Raw genomic sequence first — 20,482 nt, 5'->3', positions numbered from 1 at the left:
TTGCCACCTTCTTGATATTTATTTTCTATGTTCTTGCCAAAGTCCTCCCATGACTTTTGTTTAGCTAGTTTTACACAGTGTTTAGCTTTCTTAGATTTGTCTCTGTATTCTCTAAGAGTACAAGCTGACTTATTTGCCAGGAACTTTTGATATGCTTCCTTCATTGCCTCTTTAACTTCCTGTGTCCATCATGGAGTTCTGATTTTACTTTCCTTGCAGACAACTTCACCAAATGCCTCTCTAGCTGAATCAGTCAGTGTTTTCTTCAAGGCTTGCCACTGAATCTCCAAGGTTTGGTTGCTGTTCTTAAACTCTTTCATTTTTTCTTCAATAATCTTTGTGTATTTTAGTCTACGGTTTACATCTGAGAGCTGCTCAACTTTTATTCACTTTAAAACTTTCTTACATGTTATTCTTTTCAATGTGAAATTCAATTTTATCCTGCTCAGGACTAAATAGTGATCACTTCCAATTTCAAATCCTCTGTACACTCTTGTGTCCTGCACCAGAGAGAAAACATCACTATCGACAATAACATAGTCAGTAAGACTTTTCTTATTCCTTGCCTCTTCTTCCCATGTGAATTTGTGCACATTTTTATGTTGGAACATGGTGTTAGTAATAACCAGTCCATATCCTGAGCAGAAATCCAACAGGTATTTGCCATTATTATTAGCTTTGCTCTTGTCTCCAAATTTTCCCAAAATATTTTTGTATGTCTGACAGTCATTTCCTACTCTGCTATTTAGATCCCCAACAGGGACCAACTTTTCATTTTTCATTGTGCCGGTTGCTTTCTCTGAAGCATCAGAAAATTCCTCCACTTCTACCTTAATAGAACCTTCTGTGGGATCATAGGCACAAATAGTCTCATTGTCCATCGAATATCATCGAATATATCTATCTGTCTGTGTGTGTGTGTGTGTGTGTGTGTGTGTGTGTGTGTGTGTGTGTGTGTGTGTGTGTGTGTGTGTGTGTGTGTGTGTGTGTGTGTGTGTGTGTGTTTTTCCATCCATAATGTAGAAGCTTTGCTCTAAAATTCAAATATGGAACTTTTTCAAGACATTTCAGACCTCTAACAAGTGGGAGTGCTATGGTCTCATACCAGGCAGTGAAATTCATCTCCTGCCTAAAGACAATCACAAACATCCATGCCCATGGTGGGATTTGAACCTGCAGCCTGTTGGATGGAGAGCAGATATGTTAACCACTCACCCAACCAGAGTGGCAAAACAGTTTAAACTAATAGTAATAAATCCACATGAGTTGGACAGATGTGGAATGGAATGAAATATGATAATGATAAAATTTGGCAAGTTATTTTAGTTTCAATCAGACTATTTGTAGTATGGATATATTTAAACGTGTGGACAGACTTATGTGTTCGTTGAACATGTTGTTTATTATTTTAACGGTTACCTTATCCACTTTACTATGGAACTGGAAGCCAACAACTGTCTGCCCTTCCTGGATACACTCATCACACGTCTCCCAGATGGTTCCTTATCATTTTCAGTTTTCAGAAAACCCACACATACAGGCAGATACTTACACAAACAATCACACCATCATCCTTCGCAACAATATGGCATATTAAAAACGCTAACCCATAGAGCGAGAGCAATCTGTTCAAATGACAAGGCTCTTACTGCTGAACTGACTCACTTACGCCACACCTTCTTGGCCAACGGCTACAATCCACAAAAAATAAACAAAATACTAAACACTCCTAAGAAACCCCTCCCACCATCCACCACAGAAAACTACAACAAAACAGTCACCATCCCTTACATTAAAAGGCACATCCGAAAAGATCTCAAGAATTCTCAATAAACATAAACTATGCACCACATTCAGACCATGTAGCAAATTATCCACCCTCATCCGCTCACCCAAGGACAGCATTCCTCCTTTATCACATCCAGGAGTCTACCAAGTACCCTGCTCATGCAATCAAGCCTACTACGGTCAAACAGGAAGAACTGTGAATATCCGCATTAGTGAACATAAACGATACGTTCGGAAATATCATTATGGGAAGTCGGGCCTAGCAGACCATGCTCTGGATACCCCTGCACACAGGATCAACTGGAAAAACACAAAAGTACTACACAGAAACCCATATAAATCAGAGAGATTGTTCTTAGAGGCGACAGAAGCCCTAAAACACACTCCAAATCTCAACAAATATGGCTGTATTAACTTACCGAAGATCTGGGAGACAGTCATATTAAGAAAAAAACTAGCACTTTTCTAGGACTCTAGTAATATATGATAGCAGTTTTTTTTTTTTTTTTTTTTTTTTTTTTTTTTTTTTTTTTTTCAGATAGAGGGCGCCAAAATCAGGACTCTAGTCTTTGTGTTGCTGCTACAGTTTTGGTAAAGTACACCATGTTGTTTTAGTCTCGCGTATTGTGACAAACAGTGTTTTTGTGCTCTGAAGATGCTGGTTATAATACCAGCGAAATATCAGCATCAAGTCAATAAATTAATTATTTACTTGGTTTCTGTGTTCTATTATACCGTTAAAATAATAAACAATATGGATATATTTGTCTGTAATATATTACCTAAAATACTTTTGACATTTCAGAATCATAATGTGATGTGATGAAACAATAACCAGATTTTTGCAGTAGTGCTATTTAAGAAATCACTTTGAATAATGCAGATTTTTCTCAGGAAAATGATGAAATATTAGCAGGCAATGCCAACCTGGTTGCCCGTGTGCTTAGCATATTTGCTCTTCAACCACCAGGCTTCTGCTTCGAATCTCACTATGCGCATGGCTATTTATGAAGGTCCCTAGGTGGCTGATTATTTTTGTCATCCAGTGTGAGACCACCATCCCATTTATTTGGAGGCATGAAGTGGCTTAAGAAAGTTCCATGTTTTGTTAGGTACTATGGATAATAGTGTGTGATCTCACTTGTTTGCGTAATGATGTCATTAAAATGGTCTGACTTCAATTCTCTTAAGCATTTTTATCCTTATATTATCATTGCCAAATGCATTTCCACTCTTCTTTATTACATTCATTATTTCATTTTTATACATTGTTCTAGTGTAATATTTAAATATTTACTAATTAGGAGGCTCCTCCATTTTGATACTTATTGTGATGTTGTTTTCTGCATTTAAAATCTTGCTCTCTCCATCCTTCAACAGGCCTTACTGTCTTCAGTTAGCAGCATACCATTTTTATCTCTTATTGCATTAAAAAGAGATGAAAATGCTGATATAAATAGTTTTAATGGAACATGTATACTAGACATATTAAAATAACTTTCATGGCTTACACATCTAACAAAAATTATATAGAATTTTATTCAAAAACTATAATTTATTTTATCCAATGTTACGTGGATATCATCATGAGTGAGCTGAAGTGTATGATATTGTTGGAACGTACTCCTAGTTTCGAATCCGCCATTTTGTTGTAATGTACTCTTATTAATAAAATCTATTAATTGCCAATTGATCACTAATACAAATATAGAGAAATTTATATTTATACTGCCCCACCCTATATTTAGATTAGTCCGTATAAAATAGTAGAATCAATTTTCAATTAAATTAGCAGTCTCCTTACTCATTCAGGCCGAATTCAATATTTTTCATTTGAGGCTCCTGCTAGATTCGAATTATTTATGAACGGTGCAATAAAAAAGAATCAGGCAAACACAGTATTGAAATTAATAAAACAAAACATTTAATATAAGGTTATATGATGAATACATGAATTCCACTTCTAAAATGAGGCATTACAATTAAGTTAGAACATCGGGTCAAATCATTTATATTAATTCAGTCTTCAAAATCTTCACAAACAAGTTTCACAATTTTCTCAATTACAAAATTCCCTACTCAAACCAATACAATAGAATTTCTTGTTTAATTAGGTTGCTCATATTTCTCAGTTATACTCCACACTTAACTCTCAGCTGGCACTTATCATATCATTAAACACGGCAGATATTATTTCAAGGTAAATTATTTTTAACTTCTATCTTGGTGATATGCCACAGTAAATGTTAGAATGAGCAAATGGAACTATCACTTAAGTCTTCATACACAGAAACAAATAAAATATGACTGTCCTTACCGGAATTAATCTTCAGCACGTCAGATTTAATGTGAGCACATCTCCAAATTATATTTATTACACCTATGGAACACATTTAAAAGGAATTCTTCAAGGTCATAACTAGATTATCATTTGTCACGCTTCACAATTCTCGACGGGAACTATAGGGCAGATTGATATCTTTGTTTATTACTTCACAACAAATTAAGCTCTGTACAATTCTTCCTAAAAGCAATATAGAAATAAGTAGTATTTCTAAGCTAACTGGATCTATTCTGAATCCTTCATTAACCTTCCAGTCCTTTAATTATCCAAATACGGCACTAAATCCCTATTAATGCCACTGCTGATTTTACTTTCAGCTATCTACAAGTTTTCACTTCGTCTTTGCACACTTTTAAAACTACTTTCTTGAATTCCTGCCCTTCAGTCCTTTTTATTTACTTTCACTCTCTTGCTTATATCCTTCCTTCTTCCCACTTCAAAACTTCTCTCCTCCTTACTCTTATATTAACCACTCATATATTTTTCTTCTCCCCTCGTTATCGAAGCTCACGGTCTACCCACGCGCGTTCCATTTTATTTCTCTCTCCATGGCAATGAACAAAGCGTAAACATTCGCGTTAATGTTACATAAGGCTATACTTTTACATTGAGTAATGAAAAACATTAATAAAATATTACAGTTACGTAATTTTCTCTTTCATTTCATTTACAATTAATAATAATAAAATATATGTTACAGTATATATATAAGGTACATTAAATTATATACATATAATTTCTCATAATATTATTGAAGGAATAAAGTAAATAAGATAAATGATATTTATCACTGGGTCTTTCCAATAGTAAAATATACATTAAAATTATTTAATCAAATAATAGCTGATGAAATTCAGGAATAATACATGAAAAATAATTCTTAAGCAAGGGATTAACAAATAATTTTTAAACAAGTCATGCTTAATATATGATAGGTTATGTTAAATGTGAATGAAGAACAAAATATACATAATAATTTCATTCACAGTTTAACAATATTACACCATTAAGGTTTAAAGGAACAACTATAGAAAGTTGAATATATAAAAAAAAATTTAAATAACTATGAATAATTAATACTGATCACTTCCCAAAACTTGGATTTTGGCATGGTCTGATTGGTTCAGGTTCAAATGCTTTTTTAGTGTTTCACTTGTTCCATGGAAAAGACAATTGAATTTGAACTTGCTGGAATGAAGTTTTTTCTGATTCCAGAGAACTCTGTGTCTGGCGTCAGTAGCATGAGAAGCAAGGCCAGACTTGTTGGATTCCAAAAAATGTATTAATATAGTCTTGATGTTCTTCAGTTCTAATCAAGGCAGAATGGCCAGTCTGTCCAAAATAGCAAAAATGACATGAGCAGGGTATTTGATAGACCCCTGGTTAAAAAAAACCGTCTTCCTTCCTACCATCCTTTATAGATGGTAGGAAGGAAGATGGTTTCCAGATGGTTTGAAGGAAGCATGTAGGTTGAATTTATGAAGAATCCTTGCTATTTGTTCCAAGGTTCCTTTAAGGTAGAGTATGGAAATTCTTTTTACATCGGATTGTAATCTGGTAGAAGGATGATAATTATCAATTCTCATGGAAAGGCTTAGATGTTGGTTATACATTCTTAATAAATGGCTTAAGGAAATTACAACGTACAATAGAATATACATTAAAATAAATTTTAATACACTTCCAATATTTCGGCAATGTCACATTGCCATTTTCACAGGAACTTTAAAACAAGACACGTGCATGCAAGCACAACACACAATAAATGAGGATGAATAGGAAGCTATTCTTTCTCCTAAAAGTCCTGATGGTGCCTCTTAGCTGGCAATGTTGGTATTCTTGGCCGTTTGGGCTGAAGGTCTTCTGATGTAGGTTTCCCAAATTTGGGGCAGTCTCATGCAAAGGTTGAGGTTTTGGATTGTTTCTTAGGGCTGAGGCTGATTCCACGAATAGCCTTTCGTATTTGAATTTACTAAGGTGTATCGTGGCTTTCTTCCACCGTATTCTATGGCGGGTATCCAGCACATGGTCTGCAAGACCAGAGTGGCTGTATTGGTGAAATCGGATGTAGTCCTTGTGTTCTGAAATTCTGATATTAGCTGTCCTGCCTGTTTGGCCAAAGTAGGACAATTTACAGCTGCAAGGGACCTGGTATACCCCAGGTAGGTCTAGGGGGGGGAAGGTTGGTCTTTAGTGGAGAGGATAAGGGATGCCAATTATTATAAATTATCATTTTTTTTTTTGAATGGTAGTTTTGTTGTGTCCATTATTTATCAGAATTGCTTTTAATTTTATTCAGTTCATCTAACAGAAGGGGATCAGAAGAACAGATTGTATGAGCTCTATGTATAAGACTCATGAAAATATCCATTGAGTGAATGTATCTGCCAGTAAAGGTGGCTTCTGATAAAGTGAAAATTCAACATGACCTGTAGGATTGCAAATTATTAAGATATCCATGAAGGGTAGTTGATTATTGGATTCACATTCATAGTGAACTTGATACAGGAGCACAAGTTTATTTTCTCTAGAAACTGAAGTAATTCTGACTCGGTGCATGACCATTTTGCAAAATATATCATCAACAAAATGTAACCGTGCAAATTTATTTATTTGTATGGGGGTTCCTACTCTTTCCCCTCCATCCCTTTGGGTTGAGCCCTCCTATTGAGGGATTAAGGTATATATGTATCTTATGATTTTAAGTCTGTGTGTGTGTGTGTGTGTGTGTGTGTGTGTGTGTGTGTGTGTGTGTGTGTGTGTGTGTGTGTGTGTGTGTGTTCATGGGGCAAGTTTGCTTGTTCTGAGGGTCTGTATGAGATAGGCTAACTCACCTTTAGGCGAGAGAGACCAGATAAAGGTTCCTCATGTCATGGATAGAATCAAACTCAGGTCTTTTTGACCAAAGGGCTTTGTCACATACGACTGAGCTACGATGTTAAACTTTGATAAATTGAGATTCCTAAGAATTCTAATTTTATCATCGTTTAACAGGAAAAACCTTGTAGGGAATATGCTTGCTTTTAGATATGTGCTGTATGCAACTGGTAAAATATAGATTACATTATTATAAAGAAAAAAGATTGTTAATATTTCAAGGAAGGAATACTTACTTGATTGTATAATGCCAGTGATACGTTATAAATTAATAATATTTTGTTAGAATTGATAATATAATATTTTGTAGTATGACTTGCATTAAGCTGCTGTGAACAAAAGTTCAAAGTGCGCGGGCACGCCAACGGAAAGAACGGTTGCCCCGTAGCACGTGCAGAAGTGAGTGGTCAGAAAAAAACAAATGATACGAAACAAGACCCACGTGGGAGAAATTGTACACGTTGGGTGAGCTACGTGAGTTACGGTGATTGCCGATAGGGGAGATGATATAAAAGTGTTAGGAAACCCATCCCACACACAGGGCTTTTTTTTCTCTTCTCTCTCTTGGCTTGGAGTCTCGTGTATTCTGGTGGGTAGACGGCTGCACAGAGGAGCATCTCTGTCCAGGAGTGCTCAGACAAAGGATCAGCAAAGAGTTCTGTTAGGAATTCTGAGAGCGGTAATAGGACATGCCGCTTACGAGCTGGAAGGATCATGCGTTCCTAATCATATGATGAAAGAACACATCTCTGTTCGACTGATGGGCAATCCATGGAAAGGGCTCAGCATCTAGGCAACAGGCCTCACGGAAGCAGAATCGCCTTACTCCATCATTATATCTGGAGTCGGCTAGTTATGCTGGGATCACGTGAACTCACCTTTGACCGGAGAAATCCATGCCATAGCACTGACTAAATGAATCGGAAGGGAGATTGATCAGAAAATGGCAGTCAGAAGTGGAAGGAAGAAGTATTAAGAACCAGTGTGTGTGTACAGTAACATTGAAAATTCTTTGTCTATATAAGAAAATTAAGATGTTATAAATGAGATTAAGGGAAATTGAGGACTTTCATATAATTAAGACAGGACTGTAGCACCTTAATATTAGAATGCATAGTCAGGTGACTCCTATACGGTTAAACTAATGTGTATGTTCTTGAAAGTATTAAGAAGGTTTTTAGTCTGAGTAATGTGATATGATATGAAGATTAATGTGAATATTGCAGTCAAGTTTTGTCTGTTTGTGAAATAACATATTGATGTTGCTTCTTGATGTCCTTACTTAATTAGGATACCTGTATTTTTCTCTGATTAACATTGAAGTTTTGGATTGAGTTTCTTTGTATTGTAAATTGTATTAATGTGTCAAATAAACCTTTCTATCTTTAATCCGAGTGTCTGAGTATTAGAATCCGATGCACAACTTGCAAAAGGATACGATCTTAGCGGGAGAAAATAAATTATGTTATAGGTCACGATTGCAAATCACTAGTCATTATAGTACATCTTTGAGATCACTTCTTGATTAAGACATGTCTAACTTAATCTAATAGCTTAGGTGGCACAGCATAAATAATGCTTTAAGAGAAGTGAGATTTCAGAGACTTTGCCATGCTGGTTTTGGCTCGACCCTGAGGCAATTCCTTTATGTTTTAGAGGTACCACATGACTCCTTAGGAAGGACCCAGCGTATAGTACATATATTAATAGAATTTAAGAAAGGGAGACACAACAACGGAAAACATCTAGAAAAAGAATTCTTTGACGTTATATATATTACGTTTTGTTGATGATATATTTGCCAGCTAGTCCCACAGTGTGGGATCATTTTGTTATATTAATAAACTTTTGACTTTATTATAATCACCTGCCTTATAGTTTGACTTATGTCCCCTTTTAAATAAACCTCCCATACACCTGCTATCACTTTGCTGGCCTGGTTGGCCAAGTGGTTAGCGTATCCACTCTCCAGTCAAAAGGCTGCAGGTTCGAAATCCGCCATGGCATGGATGTTTGTGATTATCTGTGAAAATAATAGTGGTGATGGTCGGCAGTAGATGGCGTTGGTGTAGATGATGAAGGTAGTTGCTGTTGGTGGAGACGTAAAGTTGTAGGGTAGGTGCTTGATGAGTCTTTGGAGTCCCTGGAGGTATTACGTAATAATAATAATAATCATCACCCAGTATGATCACTTTCTCCAGTGAGAGGCATAATAGTTATCTCAATTACAGATTGATTATCAAATATTATTAGAAGATCTAACATTCTTGCATTGCCACTGGTTGGCTGAGTGGTTAGCATATCCGCTCTCTGCCAAAAGGTTGCTGGTTCAAATCCTGTTGTGAGCATGGATATTTGTGATTGTCTGTAAAAATACTAGTGGTGGTAGGTGGTAGATAGCATTGGTGTAGATGATGGTAGTTGTGGTTCATTGTAGTTGATGGAGACAGAGTTGTAGAGTAGGTTGCCCTCCCTCGACATAATAATAATAATAATTGCAAGTCCCTCCCATAACATGCTACTTAAGGGAATTGTTATTCACTAACTATAAATTCTCTTTTATCTTGCATACTTTCTTCTCCAGCTTGTGTCCTCATAGTGGAAAACACCCTTAATAGCCCTTTTTTCATAAGGTTAATTATCTCTGCATTTCAGTCTTCTTCAGCTGATTCTAGTCTATATCAGCACCCAACTATGTGTTTTGCCCTTGTTCAAGAGCATCTTGAACCTGTTCCTTACACCAAATAGTCTCAAACACTTTGCCTGTATTACTCATACTGTCACTTCCATTCTCAATCTATTCCACTTGAATTCAGTTCATTTACAGTCATTAGCAGTACTTTCTTCCTTATTATTCTGCCTGTCTTCCCTGAATATACTTGTGATCATTGCATTCTGTTCCTGTAAGAATTTCCTCTTCTGTTAATCAGGTGCCTTATAATTTTTTGGTCCATGTGCATTTACTAATGATAAGTATTTCTTTATATCTTATTCTTCTTGCACTAGTGAACATGCATAACTGACCAACCGCCTGATCAGTATTCAAGGAGCTCATAAAACCTGAACAATTCAGATAAGTATCCCAAGTTGTTTACTCAGCCAAATTCCTTTCTCCTGTCCTTGATATTCTCTCTGTCACACACACTCACAATGTCGTTCACTAACAGGATCATTCATTTTAATATCCAGGCTCTTGGTGATGTAAGGTACTGTTTGTTGTAAGGCAAACACATCAACATATCTACAGAGTGGTCCATAGTTCACAAACTAGTCAGTGAGGAACTTCAGCAAAAATAAATAATAGACCCATATCACATTAATGAAAAAGTAAATAAAATAAATCTTCTAATTTTTTTCTCGTGGAATGGCTTAGACGTTGGTTATGCATTTTTTACTAACTAATTTAAGGAAATTAACAACGTCAACTAGAATATACATTAAAATAAATTTTAATATACTTCAGTATTTCAGCAACGTCACGTTGCCATTTTCAAGAAACTTAAGAACAAGACATGTGCACGCAGGCACAACAAACAGTAAGTGAGGAAGACGCAGGAACTGTTATTTCTCCTAAAGTCCTGATGGTGCCCCTAGAGGGCAATGTTGGTATTCTTGGGCGATTGGGCTGAAGGTCTTTTGATGTAGGTTTCCCAAATTTGAGGCAGTCTCATGCAGCCAAATTTGTTGAGGTTTGGATTGTTTCTTAGAGCTGAAGCTGATTCCATGAAAAGCCTTTCATATTTGTATTTACTACGGTGTATTATTGTGGCTTTCTTCCACCGTATTCTATGGCAGGTATCCAGCTCATGGTCAGCAAGACCAGAGTGGCTGTATTGGTGAAACCGGATGTAGTCCTTGTGTTCTGAAATTCTGATATTTGCTGTCCTGCCTGTTTGGCCAAAGTAGGAGAGCTTACAGCCGCAAGGGACCTGGTATACACCAGGTAGGTCTAGGGGGAGAGGTTGGTCTTTAGTAGAGCAGATAAGGGATGCCGTTTTTTTATATGGTCTGTAACAAGAAGTTGAGTCATGTTTTTGTAGGATTTTTGTAATTTTTTCCGAGGTGCCTCGGATATAGGGGTATGGTGATAGATTTAGGGTAATCCTTGTAGTGAGGGTGGGGGGGGGTTGTGGTTTATTGGTTTCAATATTTTTTGGATTTTTTTTGGGGGGGGGGAGGGTAGCCATTTGCTGAGAAAGTGTTGAGAATGTGGTTTAGTTCTGTGGTTAGGGCATTGTCATTTGAGCAGATAAGCTTAGCCCTGTTGTGTAGTGTCTTAATGACTCCCTATTGTTGCGAGGAGGGGTGATGGGATTGTTGGTGAATGTATCTGCCTGTATGGGTGGGTTTTCTATAGACTGGGAAAACCAAGGTTCCATCAGGCTGGCAGGTGACTAGTGTCTAAGAAAGGAAGGGAGTTGTTTTTTTCCTCTTCCAGGGTGAATTTGATTCTGGGGTGTTGGTTGTTTAAGTGTGTTAGGAAAGAGAGGAGTGCATCAGAGCCATGTGGCCAAATAGCGAGCACATCATCAACATAGCGAAGCCAAATGGTTGGTTTTTGTGGGGCAGAGTTTAAGGCTTTCTCTTCAAAAAGTCTCCATATGAAAGTTGGCCAAGTGTGGGGAGAGTGGAGAACCCATGGCTGTCCCCCCTCTATTTGTTTGTAGAATTTTCCTTGCCAAACAAATTAGCCTGAGTTCATTGTGAACTGAAATAGGGCTGTGATATTGGGGAGGAAATTTAGCTTTGGCTTCGCTATGTTGTTGATTTGTTCGCTATTTGGCCACATGGCTCCGATGCACTCCTCTCCTCTCCTTCCTAACACATTTAAACAACCAACACTCCAGAATCAAATTCACCCTGGAAGAGGAAAAAAACAACTCCCTTCCTTTCTTAGACACTAGTCACCCACCATCCTGATGGAACCTTGGTTTTCTCAGTCTATAGAAAACCCACCCATACAGGCAGCTGCATTCACCAACAATCCCACCACCCCTCCTCGCAACAATATGGAGTCATTAAGACACTACACAACAGGGCTAAACTTATTTGCTCAAATGACAATGCTCTAAGCACAGAACTGAACCGCATTCTCAGCAAATGGCTACCCCCCCCCCCAAAAAAATATTGAAACCAGTAAACCACAACTCCCCCCCCGCCTCACTACAAGGATTACTCTAAATTCATCACCATACCCTATATCTGAGGCACCTTGGAAAAAATTACAAACATCCTACAAAAACATGACTTAACTTCTTGTTACAGACCATATAAAAAATTGGCATACCTTATCCGCTCTACGAAAGACCAACCTCCCTCCCTAGACCTACCTGGTGTATACCAGTCACCTTGCAGCTGTAAGCTGTCCTACTTTGACCAAACAGGCAGGACAGCAAATATCAGAATTTCAGAACACAAGAACTGCATCCGGTTTCACCAATACAGCCACTCTAGTCTTGCTGACCATGCACTGAATACCTGCCATAGAATACGGTGGAAGAAAGCCACGATAATACACCGTAGTAAATACAAATATGAATGGCTTTTCATGGAATCAGCTTCAGCCCTAAGAAACAATCCAAACCTCAACAAATTTAGCTGCATGAGACTGCCTCAAATTTGGGAAACCTACATCAAAAGACCTTCAGTCCAAGAATTCCAACATTGCTTGCTAGGGGGCACCATCAGGACTTTAGGAGAAATAATAGCTTCCTGCTTCTTCCCCACTTACTGTTTGTTGTGCCCATGCACGTGTCTTTTCTTAAGTTTTTTGAAAATGGCAACGTGATGTTGCCAAAATATTGAAGTATATTAAAATTTATTTTAATGTATATCCTAGTTGATGTTGTTAATTTCCTTAAATCAGTTAGTAAAAAATCTAATTCTGTTTATTTTCAAAGGGAGACGGCAGAGATTCTTCAGCACTAATATTTTGAAAATCGTTGGGCATCTGGTCTTCACTCTTCAGCCTTCACTGATAGCAGGCTCAAGTGAATCAAGTTACAGAAATTAATAGTTTAATTAAACAAGTTTAAAAATAATAAGAATGAACTAGAACTTGCATCTCAGCCTGTTTTAATACTAACTTGCCTAAGAACATTTGGATAGAAGAAATGAACTGTTAAGACTAATTAGCTTCAGTTAGCACAGAGTAATTGCCACACCTGGTTTTAGTAATTCGAGTGTCAAGACTGTGCTGTGATTTGATATGACAGACACAGAGTAGTGAATATGTGTCACATCAGTCATGTGAAATCACATGGCTAGAAATATATATTTTTTTTGTTTTTTGGTCCATGCCAAAATTTAATTGTTATGTTAAAACATTCTGCCTCTGTTTTGATAGATTTATGATTGGGGGAGGAGAAATATCACTGTCTCATCTACAATAAAAAAAAAGTTATGAGTAATATTTTAGATATTTAAAATTAAAATAGAAAACCTAAATAAAAGTTAGGCTTTTCATATATGCATGTTTTTTTTTTGTTTTTTTTTCTGTATCATGTTAGCTGAGTAATAAACACATGAAGAATGAAACAGTAATACTTTTCACAGTTCATGTGACCTAGAAGGAATGGTTAACTTATTTAAAGTGGAAAACTAATTTGTATACTTTATGTTGGCTTTGAGAACATTAGATTCTGAGTTCTAGATTAAAAATGATGGCATAATTCGATCTAGGGATATACCGCATTTTCCAGTGCATAAGATGCACTTTTTTACCTTAAAAATTCATCTTACAAATGGGGTGCATCTTATATAATGAAGGTAAAGATTGTTTCCTCTTTTCAAAGTCGTATGCACTCCCTTTTATGTTCCAAGATCTTTGTAGGTGGTTAATGGTGCAATCAAATTGATGCGTGACCTTCACGTGACTTCTAGCGCATCATTGGCTAAGAACGGGGACTCCCTATTCAAGTTTCATAATATCTTATCCAAGTAATCAGTTACCGATGTTTATCAGTATTGAGTTGACATGCTGAGATATTTTGTGTTAAGTTTTTTCCAGAAAATTTGTATTAAATTTCTTGGGTGCGTGCGTCTTATACACCGGAAAATACGGTACATTACAGAAAAGATATCTTGTAGTTCATATCCCTATCTTATCTTAACCATGTCTGTTTTTTTTTTTTTGTGTGTGTGTGTGTATGTGTGCCATGTAAGGCTTTCATCAGATAGTGATAATCTCACATGAGATGTCAAAGATCACCTATAGTTGTCTCTTGCTATAACAAATGTACTCTATAGCAGTCTCCTAAAAATGTCCCAACCTGGTTCCATAGTCAACAGTGCTGTGTTAATGGAAATTCACTACAGCAAACTGTTCACCATAACAAACTATTCCTGTGGTTTCTAAGTTTGCCATAGTGAGACTTGACTTGTACCACTTAGACTGTGACAAACATTCATGCAACAGTGGAATTGGAATCCACAGTCGGTTGAGTGCAAAAGTCCCCTTTCAGTGGCAAATTAAAGAATATCTTAGTTTTTTTCATCTAAACACGCTTGCTAGATTTCTTGAGATAATGAAGAAAATAGAGAAAGAAAGGCAAAATAAGAGAATGCAGAAATTGTCATATTTTCTATGCATTTTTGTTCAAGTTATCTCATTTGGTAGAAATATTTCTCTAAGCCAATGAGAATTTTTGTTCAAGAAAAAAGAGTGGAAAAATAATAAGTGATATATATTAATGAGCAGGTGTTGTAAAATTCCCACTTCTGTTTTTGCAATTTGACTACAAGTTATTTATATGGTAATATAAAATTCATAAAAAAACAACAGAACGTTACAAATATAGTGTTAAAAAAATGCTAATTTGACATGTGATAATATGGAATATTTTTCATCTGTGAGAATTTCTTAAAAGTTATTTGGAAGTATGTGTTGGTAAGAGATTTTTGTGTTATTTTCAAAATAGGGACAAAGCTTCATTAGGAAGGCTTTTGCAGGATCTTAAGACCTTGCTATGAAATAAGAAGAACAGTAATTAATACTTTTTTTAGTTAGTCTACTCCCACTTAGGAATTCTTCTTGCATGCAATTTTTTTATAAATAATTATTTATGTATATTTCAAGGTGGTTTACTGCTAGTCATATATGGTATAATCTTAGCTATTTTAATTGGAATTATTTTTTTAATAGGAATATGGTGTAAATTGCTCAGATATAACATTAGAAAGAATTCAGAGCCATTTAGATGTATTTGCTATTGGACACTTCTTTGGATGGGTCTTAAAAGCAGTTCTTGTTCGACATTATGGAATTTGTTGGACAATTAGTGTCACATGGGAAATCACTGAGGTATTGCTAACTTTTCTATTTTTTTTTTATATGATTATTTTTGCCACTTTATAAATTACATAGTATTCAGTCATCACTTAACTAACCTCTCAGTTTCTTAGGTTTATATGTAATATTATCACTGTTATCCTTTGTTTATTAATTTCTGAACAGTAATAAATACAAATTACTTCTGATTACTTTATAACATGATTTAGTTTTAATTTTTGGAAGGAAAGCTTTTCATTCAGTTTTAAAGAATGGAAAATGTTATTAGCTTTCATTTCACATGCTGTTTACCAATTCTAAAAACAGCATGTGTTATGTTCTGACAACCTAAATACCCATAAATTGATCACAGTGATGAAGCATACATTCCCTTCCCACTCAGTTCATTCATTTGAGTTGTAATATTTTTAAGAAATCTATTATTTTCAAAGTACAACAGATCAGAAGCGAGAGATTAGAAAAGAGTCACGGAAGAGACTGAAGTGCTTGCCAATGGAAACAGTAATAGTGTGAGAGATGGAGAGAGAATGGGAATGGAACAGGGAAATGGGGGAAGAGTGGGTGGACAGGGAGATATGGCATAGGGCAAGTGGATGTTGGGAACAGCAGTCAATGTATTTATGTATGGAGATGATCACAATAAAAAAATAAAATAGATAGGGTTGCGAGTGGAGTAGCTTAGTCTGAGGATATTTATGTGAGAATAAAGGTGATTGGGCAAGAGTAGGTATGGTGGGAAGGAAAATCACAACCAATAAGTGGCTTGGGGAGGATTATAGACCTAGAAATGAACAGCTATGTTAATTTACAAAATATCAGGAGTATAAGAAATAAGGGAGATGAAATTGTTTCACTTATTGAGTTTATTCACCCCAAAATCATTGGAATAAGTGAAACCTGGTTGAATGATATCCTAATGGGAATAGTATTTTTCATGAGGATAGAAAGGACAAGAAGGAAGGGGGCAGTGCTGCTGATGATAGCAGGGTAATTATGTCCACATAAGGTAGACATAAAAGAGGGATATAGTTGCACTGGTTTTGAGGCACTGTAGTGTGAGGTGGAGGTTGGCAAAAAAAGATATTTAGTTGGATGTTGCGAGATTCAGTTAGTGAACAAGGATAGAATGATTATTATGGGTGATTTTAATTATGGCAGTATAGATTGGAATGAATAGATAGTATTTGGAATATAGGAAAATGAATTTTGCGTGTTCTTGAGAGACAACTATCTCAGTCAGTATGTAAAGGAGGGCACACAAGGATCAAGAGTTTTAGCTCTGATCATTTAATCAGAGGATGTAATTGTGAGTGGGATTTCACACTTCCCTGCAGTTTATAAGAGTGGTCGCATGGGTTGTGGCTAGCCATATGAAGACTTCTGTGAGGAAAAATATATTGTGGAACTACAAGGCTGATGATTATGACAAGCTTAGGAGACTGCTTGAAGTTATAGCATGCAGTGAGGAGTTGAGTGGCAAGGAAATAAATACTGTTTGAGAACTGACAAAGAAATACATAACAGCATCAATGTATGAATGTATTCCGAAGGCCAAAAGGCTGACTAAGGTAGGTGTAAAATGGATGAATGAGGGGGATTAAGCATGAAATCTAGAAGAAGGCACTTTGGAGGCAGCACAAGATGAATAATGGTAATAATCAGTTGCACGAAGAGTATAAAGAGCAGGCCAGGAGAATGATTCAGTTGATAAGAACAACAAAAGTGCAGTATGAGCAGAAGTTAGCAAATCAGGCAAGAAAAACCCTCATGAGTTTTTTTTCAATATGTGGCAAGGAGATGGAAGAATGATTGTGGTAAGATGCTGTTAATAGATGAAAATGGGAGATTGGTGACTGCTGCAGAGACATGGTTGAGGTGTTCAGTGAGCAGTTCATCAGTGTGTTTCATCCTCTATATGAAATCATAAGCTCAAGTGTAGAGAATGAAACTAGATAAGACAATGTTGAGCGAGCAAGAGATATATGAGGAGTTAAATAAGCTAGATACCAATAAGGCAATAGGACTTGGTGACATATCACTACGTGTCTTAAGGGAATGTCCTAAGGAGTTAGCATCAGTCTTGGCTTGTCTGTTTCCCAAAGCATTGGAATGAAGGCAAAATTCTTCCACTTCAGAAAGGTGGTGATAAGGCTTAGGTAACAAATTATAGGCCAATCTGTATATCTGGAGTTGTAGTAAGGTATTGGAGAGGTTAGTGAGAGATAGGATACAAAAATGGATTGATAACAGTGATATCTTTGTTTATCAGCATGGGTTTGTTAAAAGTAGGTCGTGTTTTACAAACTTGCTTATGTACTATAACATGGTGATAAATGTATTGGACAAGGGAGATGATGCATATACAGGTATACTTAGATTTAGCAAAGATGTTTGGTAGATTGCCACACCGCAAGTTGGTAACTAAACTGAATCAGATGGGATTGGATGATAGACTACTGAGTGTGGCTATTGCTATCAAATAGGTATCAGCAAATTGTGCATGGTGAAAAGGTCTATCTCAAGGTTTTGTATAAGACCTTGACTATTTCAAAAGAGGAAAGTCACTAGTGGTATGCCACAAGGATCAGTTTTGGGACCATTGTAACTTAATTTGTATATTAATGATATTAGGATGGGTTTAGCTTGTTATATACAACTGATTGCAGATGATGCAAAACTGGGGAAAGTGATGAGAACTCAAGCAGATGTTGTGGCCTTACAGGAGGATTTAAATAGATTGTATAAATGGACAACAGTATAGAACTGTCAGTTCACTGTAACCAAATGTAAGGTTCTGAAATTTAGTAGGCAACAACAACAAGATGCAAAGTTATCCACTTGGTGGGGAAATTTTGAAGGAAGTTAAGAGACCTTGGAGCGGTGGTTGACAAGAATTTGAAGTTCAGAGGTCACATTGCATCAGATTATGGCAATGATGCAGAGGACCTTAACTTGTAGGAATAAAAAGGTTCTGGTTCTCTTGTATAAGACCTTAATTAGGCCTTGTGTGGATAATTGTGCACATATTTGCTCCCCTGTTTTTTCATAGTGATGAGGATATGTTGGAAAGGGTCCAGAGAAGACTAAGGTCATCTTTAGAGAAGACTCATCTTTAGGATGTGGAATATGATGACAACTGAAGGAATGCAGTTTGCAAAGCCTTGTGAATAAGAGGAAGAGAGGGGCATTTGAGACATTTAATTTGGCAAAGAGTAGTTATCAGGTTAATGTGGAAGAAATTTTTCATAGAATGGGAAAGAGGGTAGAACAAAGGGGACATGCCTAGAAGTTGTATAATGATGGTGTGAGCATGAGTTTAAAGTTGGTTTGATGGGCTTTGTGTGTAACAGTGTTTGCCTACCGCAATGAGTCTTTCCATGGAGGTCTGGTGTTATTAATGATAACGTTAAAGCTCATAAATATGCCTAATTGTGATATAGATATCTCATGAAAGTAGTACATTACTAAGCATTGGTATTCTCACATCTCTGAGAAATGATATTTTAACCTCTTAAATAGTTCTTACCAAGCTGAAATCTTAAAATCTTTTAAAATAAAATTTTAGCTGCCAGTTGTTGACAAACCTACTAGCTATTACTTTCATAGTGAGTTTTATCTATATCACAGAATATTGTGATAGATATTTTACTAGAGTAGTGCATCACTAAACCACTGAGTATTGGTAATCTGATTTCTGTGAAAATGAATATTTTATCCTCTTAAATAATTCTTACCAAGCTGAATCCTTAAAATCTTTCAGAATAAAAGTTTAGCTGCCAGTTGGTGGCAAACCTATTATCTACTACTTTCAAAATGAGTTTGAAACAGCACTAAAATTAGTGAGGATATAATAAAAAGCAAATACACTTGACCTCCACTTTCCTCAGGGTAATGTTTTAAGTATGGTATTACCTGAACAATACATACCAAAAAGTCACTATTTTCATATGCTATTATAATTGCTGTTTACTGTATTTACAGATGTGCATCTTTAGAAAGTTTTGGTGCAAACAAAAATAGATATATTTTTATTTAGCTAAAAAAAAGTATTTAATTTTCTTTCTACGGTAAAGAAATTATTATCATTAATCAGTGGAAGAGGATACATAACCCAACGGTGAAATGTTCAGAAGAATCTTCAGAGGAGCAGACCTCTATAAACAACTCAGGCTCGGCTGGCTCTGGCTGTTAGTACCTGGTTAGGGTAAGGATTCAATCCTCTGACAAAGGGAAGCGGCTTTATCAGTACTGACATGAGGTTGAAGTCTCATGGTTATGGTAAAGCTTGTGATTAGAAAATTGCAGATGACAATACAGTTTATTGTGTACATCTGTAATACTGCAGAGCAGAAAGCAAATGGAGAAACTACTGCTCTATTCTCTCCTGACTAACCACCACAGTGAGCAAATCTACACAAATGGCCACGAATTCCTCGCGGGACTTAAATGGGACAAGGGTGCAAGGAATCTCCCAGCTCAAAATGATGTGTTCACTAAAACTAGGAACCTTGATTATCAGAACCCTATATGAAGCAGATAAGCTAAGAAATGCTATCCAAGAAACTTACTTCCTATCCTTTTACTCAATATTTCCTTTTGTAGCTTCCAGGGATGGCCCCTTGTCCTTGTTCCTTCTCTTCATTGTACCATATGAAAATTCTCCTCAGTGTTAATATGATAATAATCCTTCAACAGCTTAAATGTCTCTCAGTCATATCCCCTTTGTCTTCTGTTCATGAAACTCTGCGGTCTGCATGTCCTTTGCTTTGTCTATCTTCAAAATCAACATTGTACAGTCCTGATATCATTTTTGTTATCTGTCTCTGCACCCTCTCCAAGATTACTTCCTCCACTTCAAATCCTGGTGATCAGATTCTTTCAACTTTGTTTTCTTTGAACAATGGGTTTAACTAAATGAATTCATAAAACTAAGAAATATCAAATTTTATAAATTGAAAGATTATTTTCATAATCTATACACAGGAAAAGAATAATGATAATATAATCAAAGATATGATTTTCATGAAGAGCATAATGTAACTTTTGAAATAGCAGGAAAAGATAATGAACAAATCCCCAAAGAATGAAAAAAATTGAAAATCAACTGGAATAGATAAGATGTGGAATAAACTGTTAATATATGAAAGAAAACATTTACCAAAAGAATTGTGTGATATTCTATA

At 36.2% G+C, this 20,482-nt stretch overlaps 1 protein-coding gene across 2 annotated transcripts in view; it reads left to right on the top strand.

Annotated features, from left to right (window-relative positions):
• The window catches only part of LOC150094657 (phosphatidylserine synthase-like), a 204,537-nt gene that overhangs the window by 51,745 nt on the left and 132,310 nt on the right, over nt 1-20,482 (top strand). For both annotated transcript variants that reach the window (XM_090411080.1, XM_090411079.1), the window contains exon 5: nt 15,153-15,311. In XM_090411080.1, coding sequence (XP_090267206.1) covers nt 15,153-15,311 — 159 coding nt within the window. The remainder of the gene's footprint in view (nt 1-15,152; nt 15,312-20,482) is intronic.

The sequence above is a fragment of the Typopeltis vanoorti genome, chromosome 21 (assembly GCF_054136105.1).
Source record: "Typopeltis vanoorti isolate ZY-2024b chromosome 21, IOZ_Tvanoo_1.0, whole genome shotgun sequence".
In the NCBI taxonomy this organism is placed as follows: Eukaryota; Metazoa; Arthropoda; class Arachnida; order Uropygi; family Thelyphonidae; genus Typopeltis; species Typopeltis vanoorti.
Note: the sequence above shows the minus strand (reverse complement) of the source record. Positions and strands in the feature narration are given on the sequence as shown.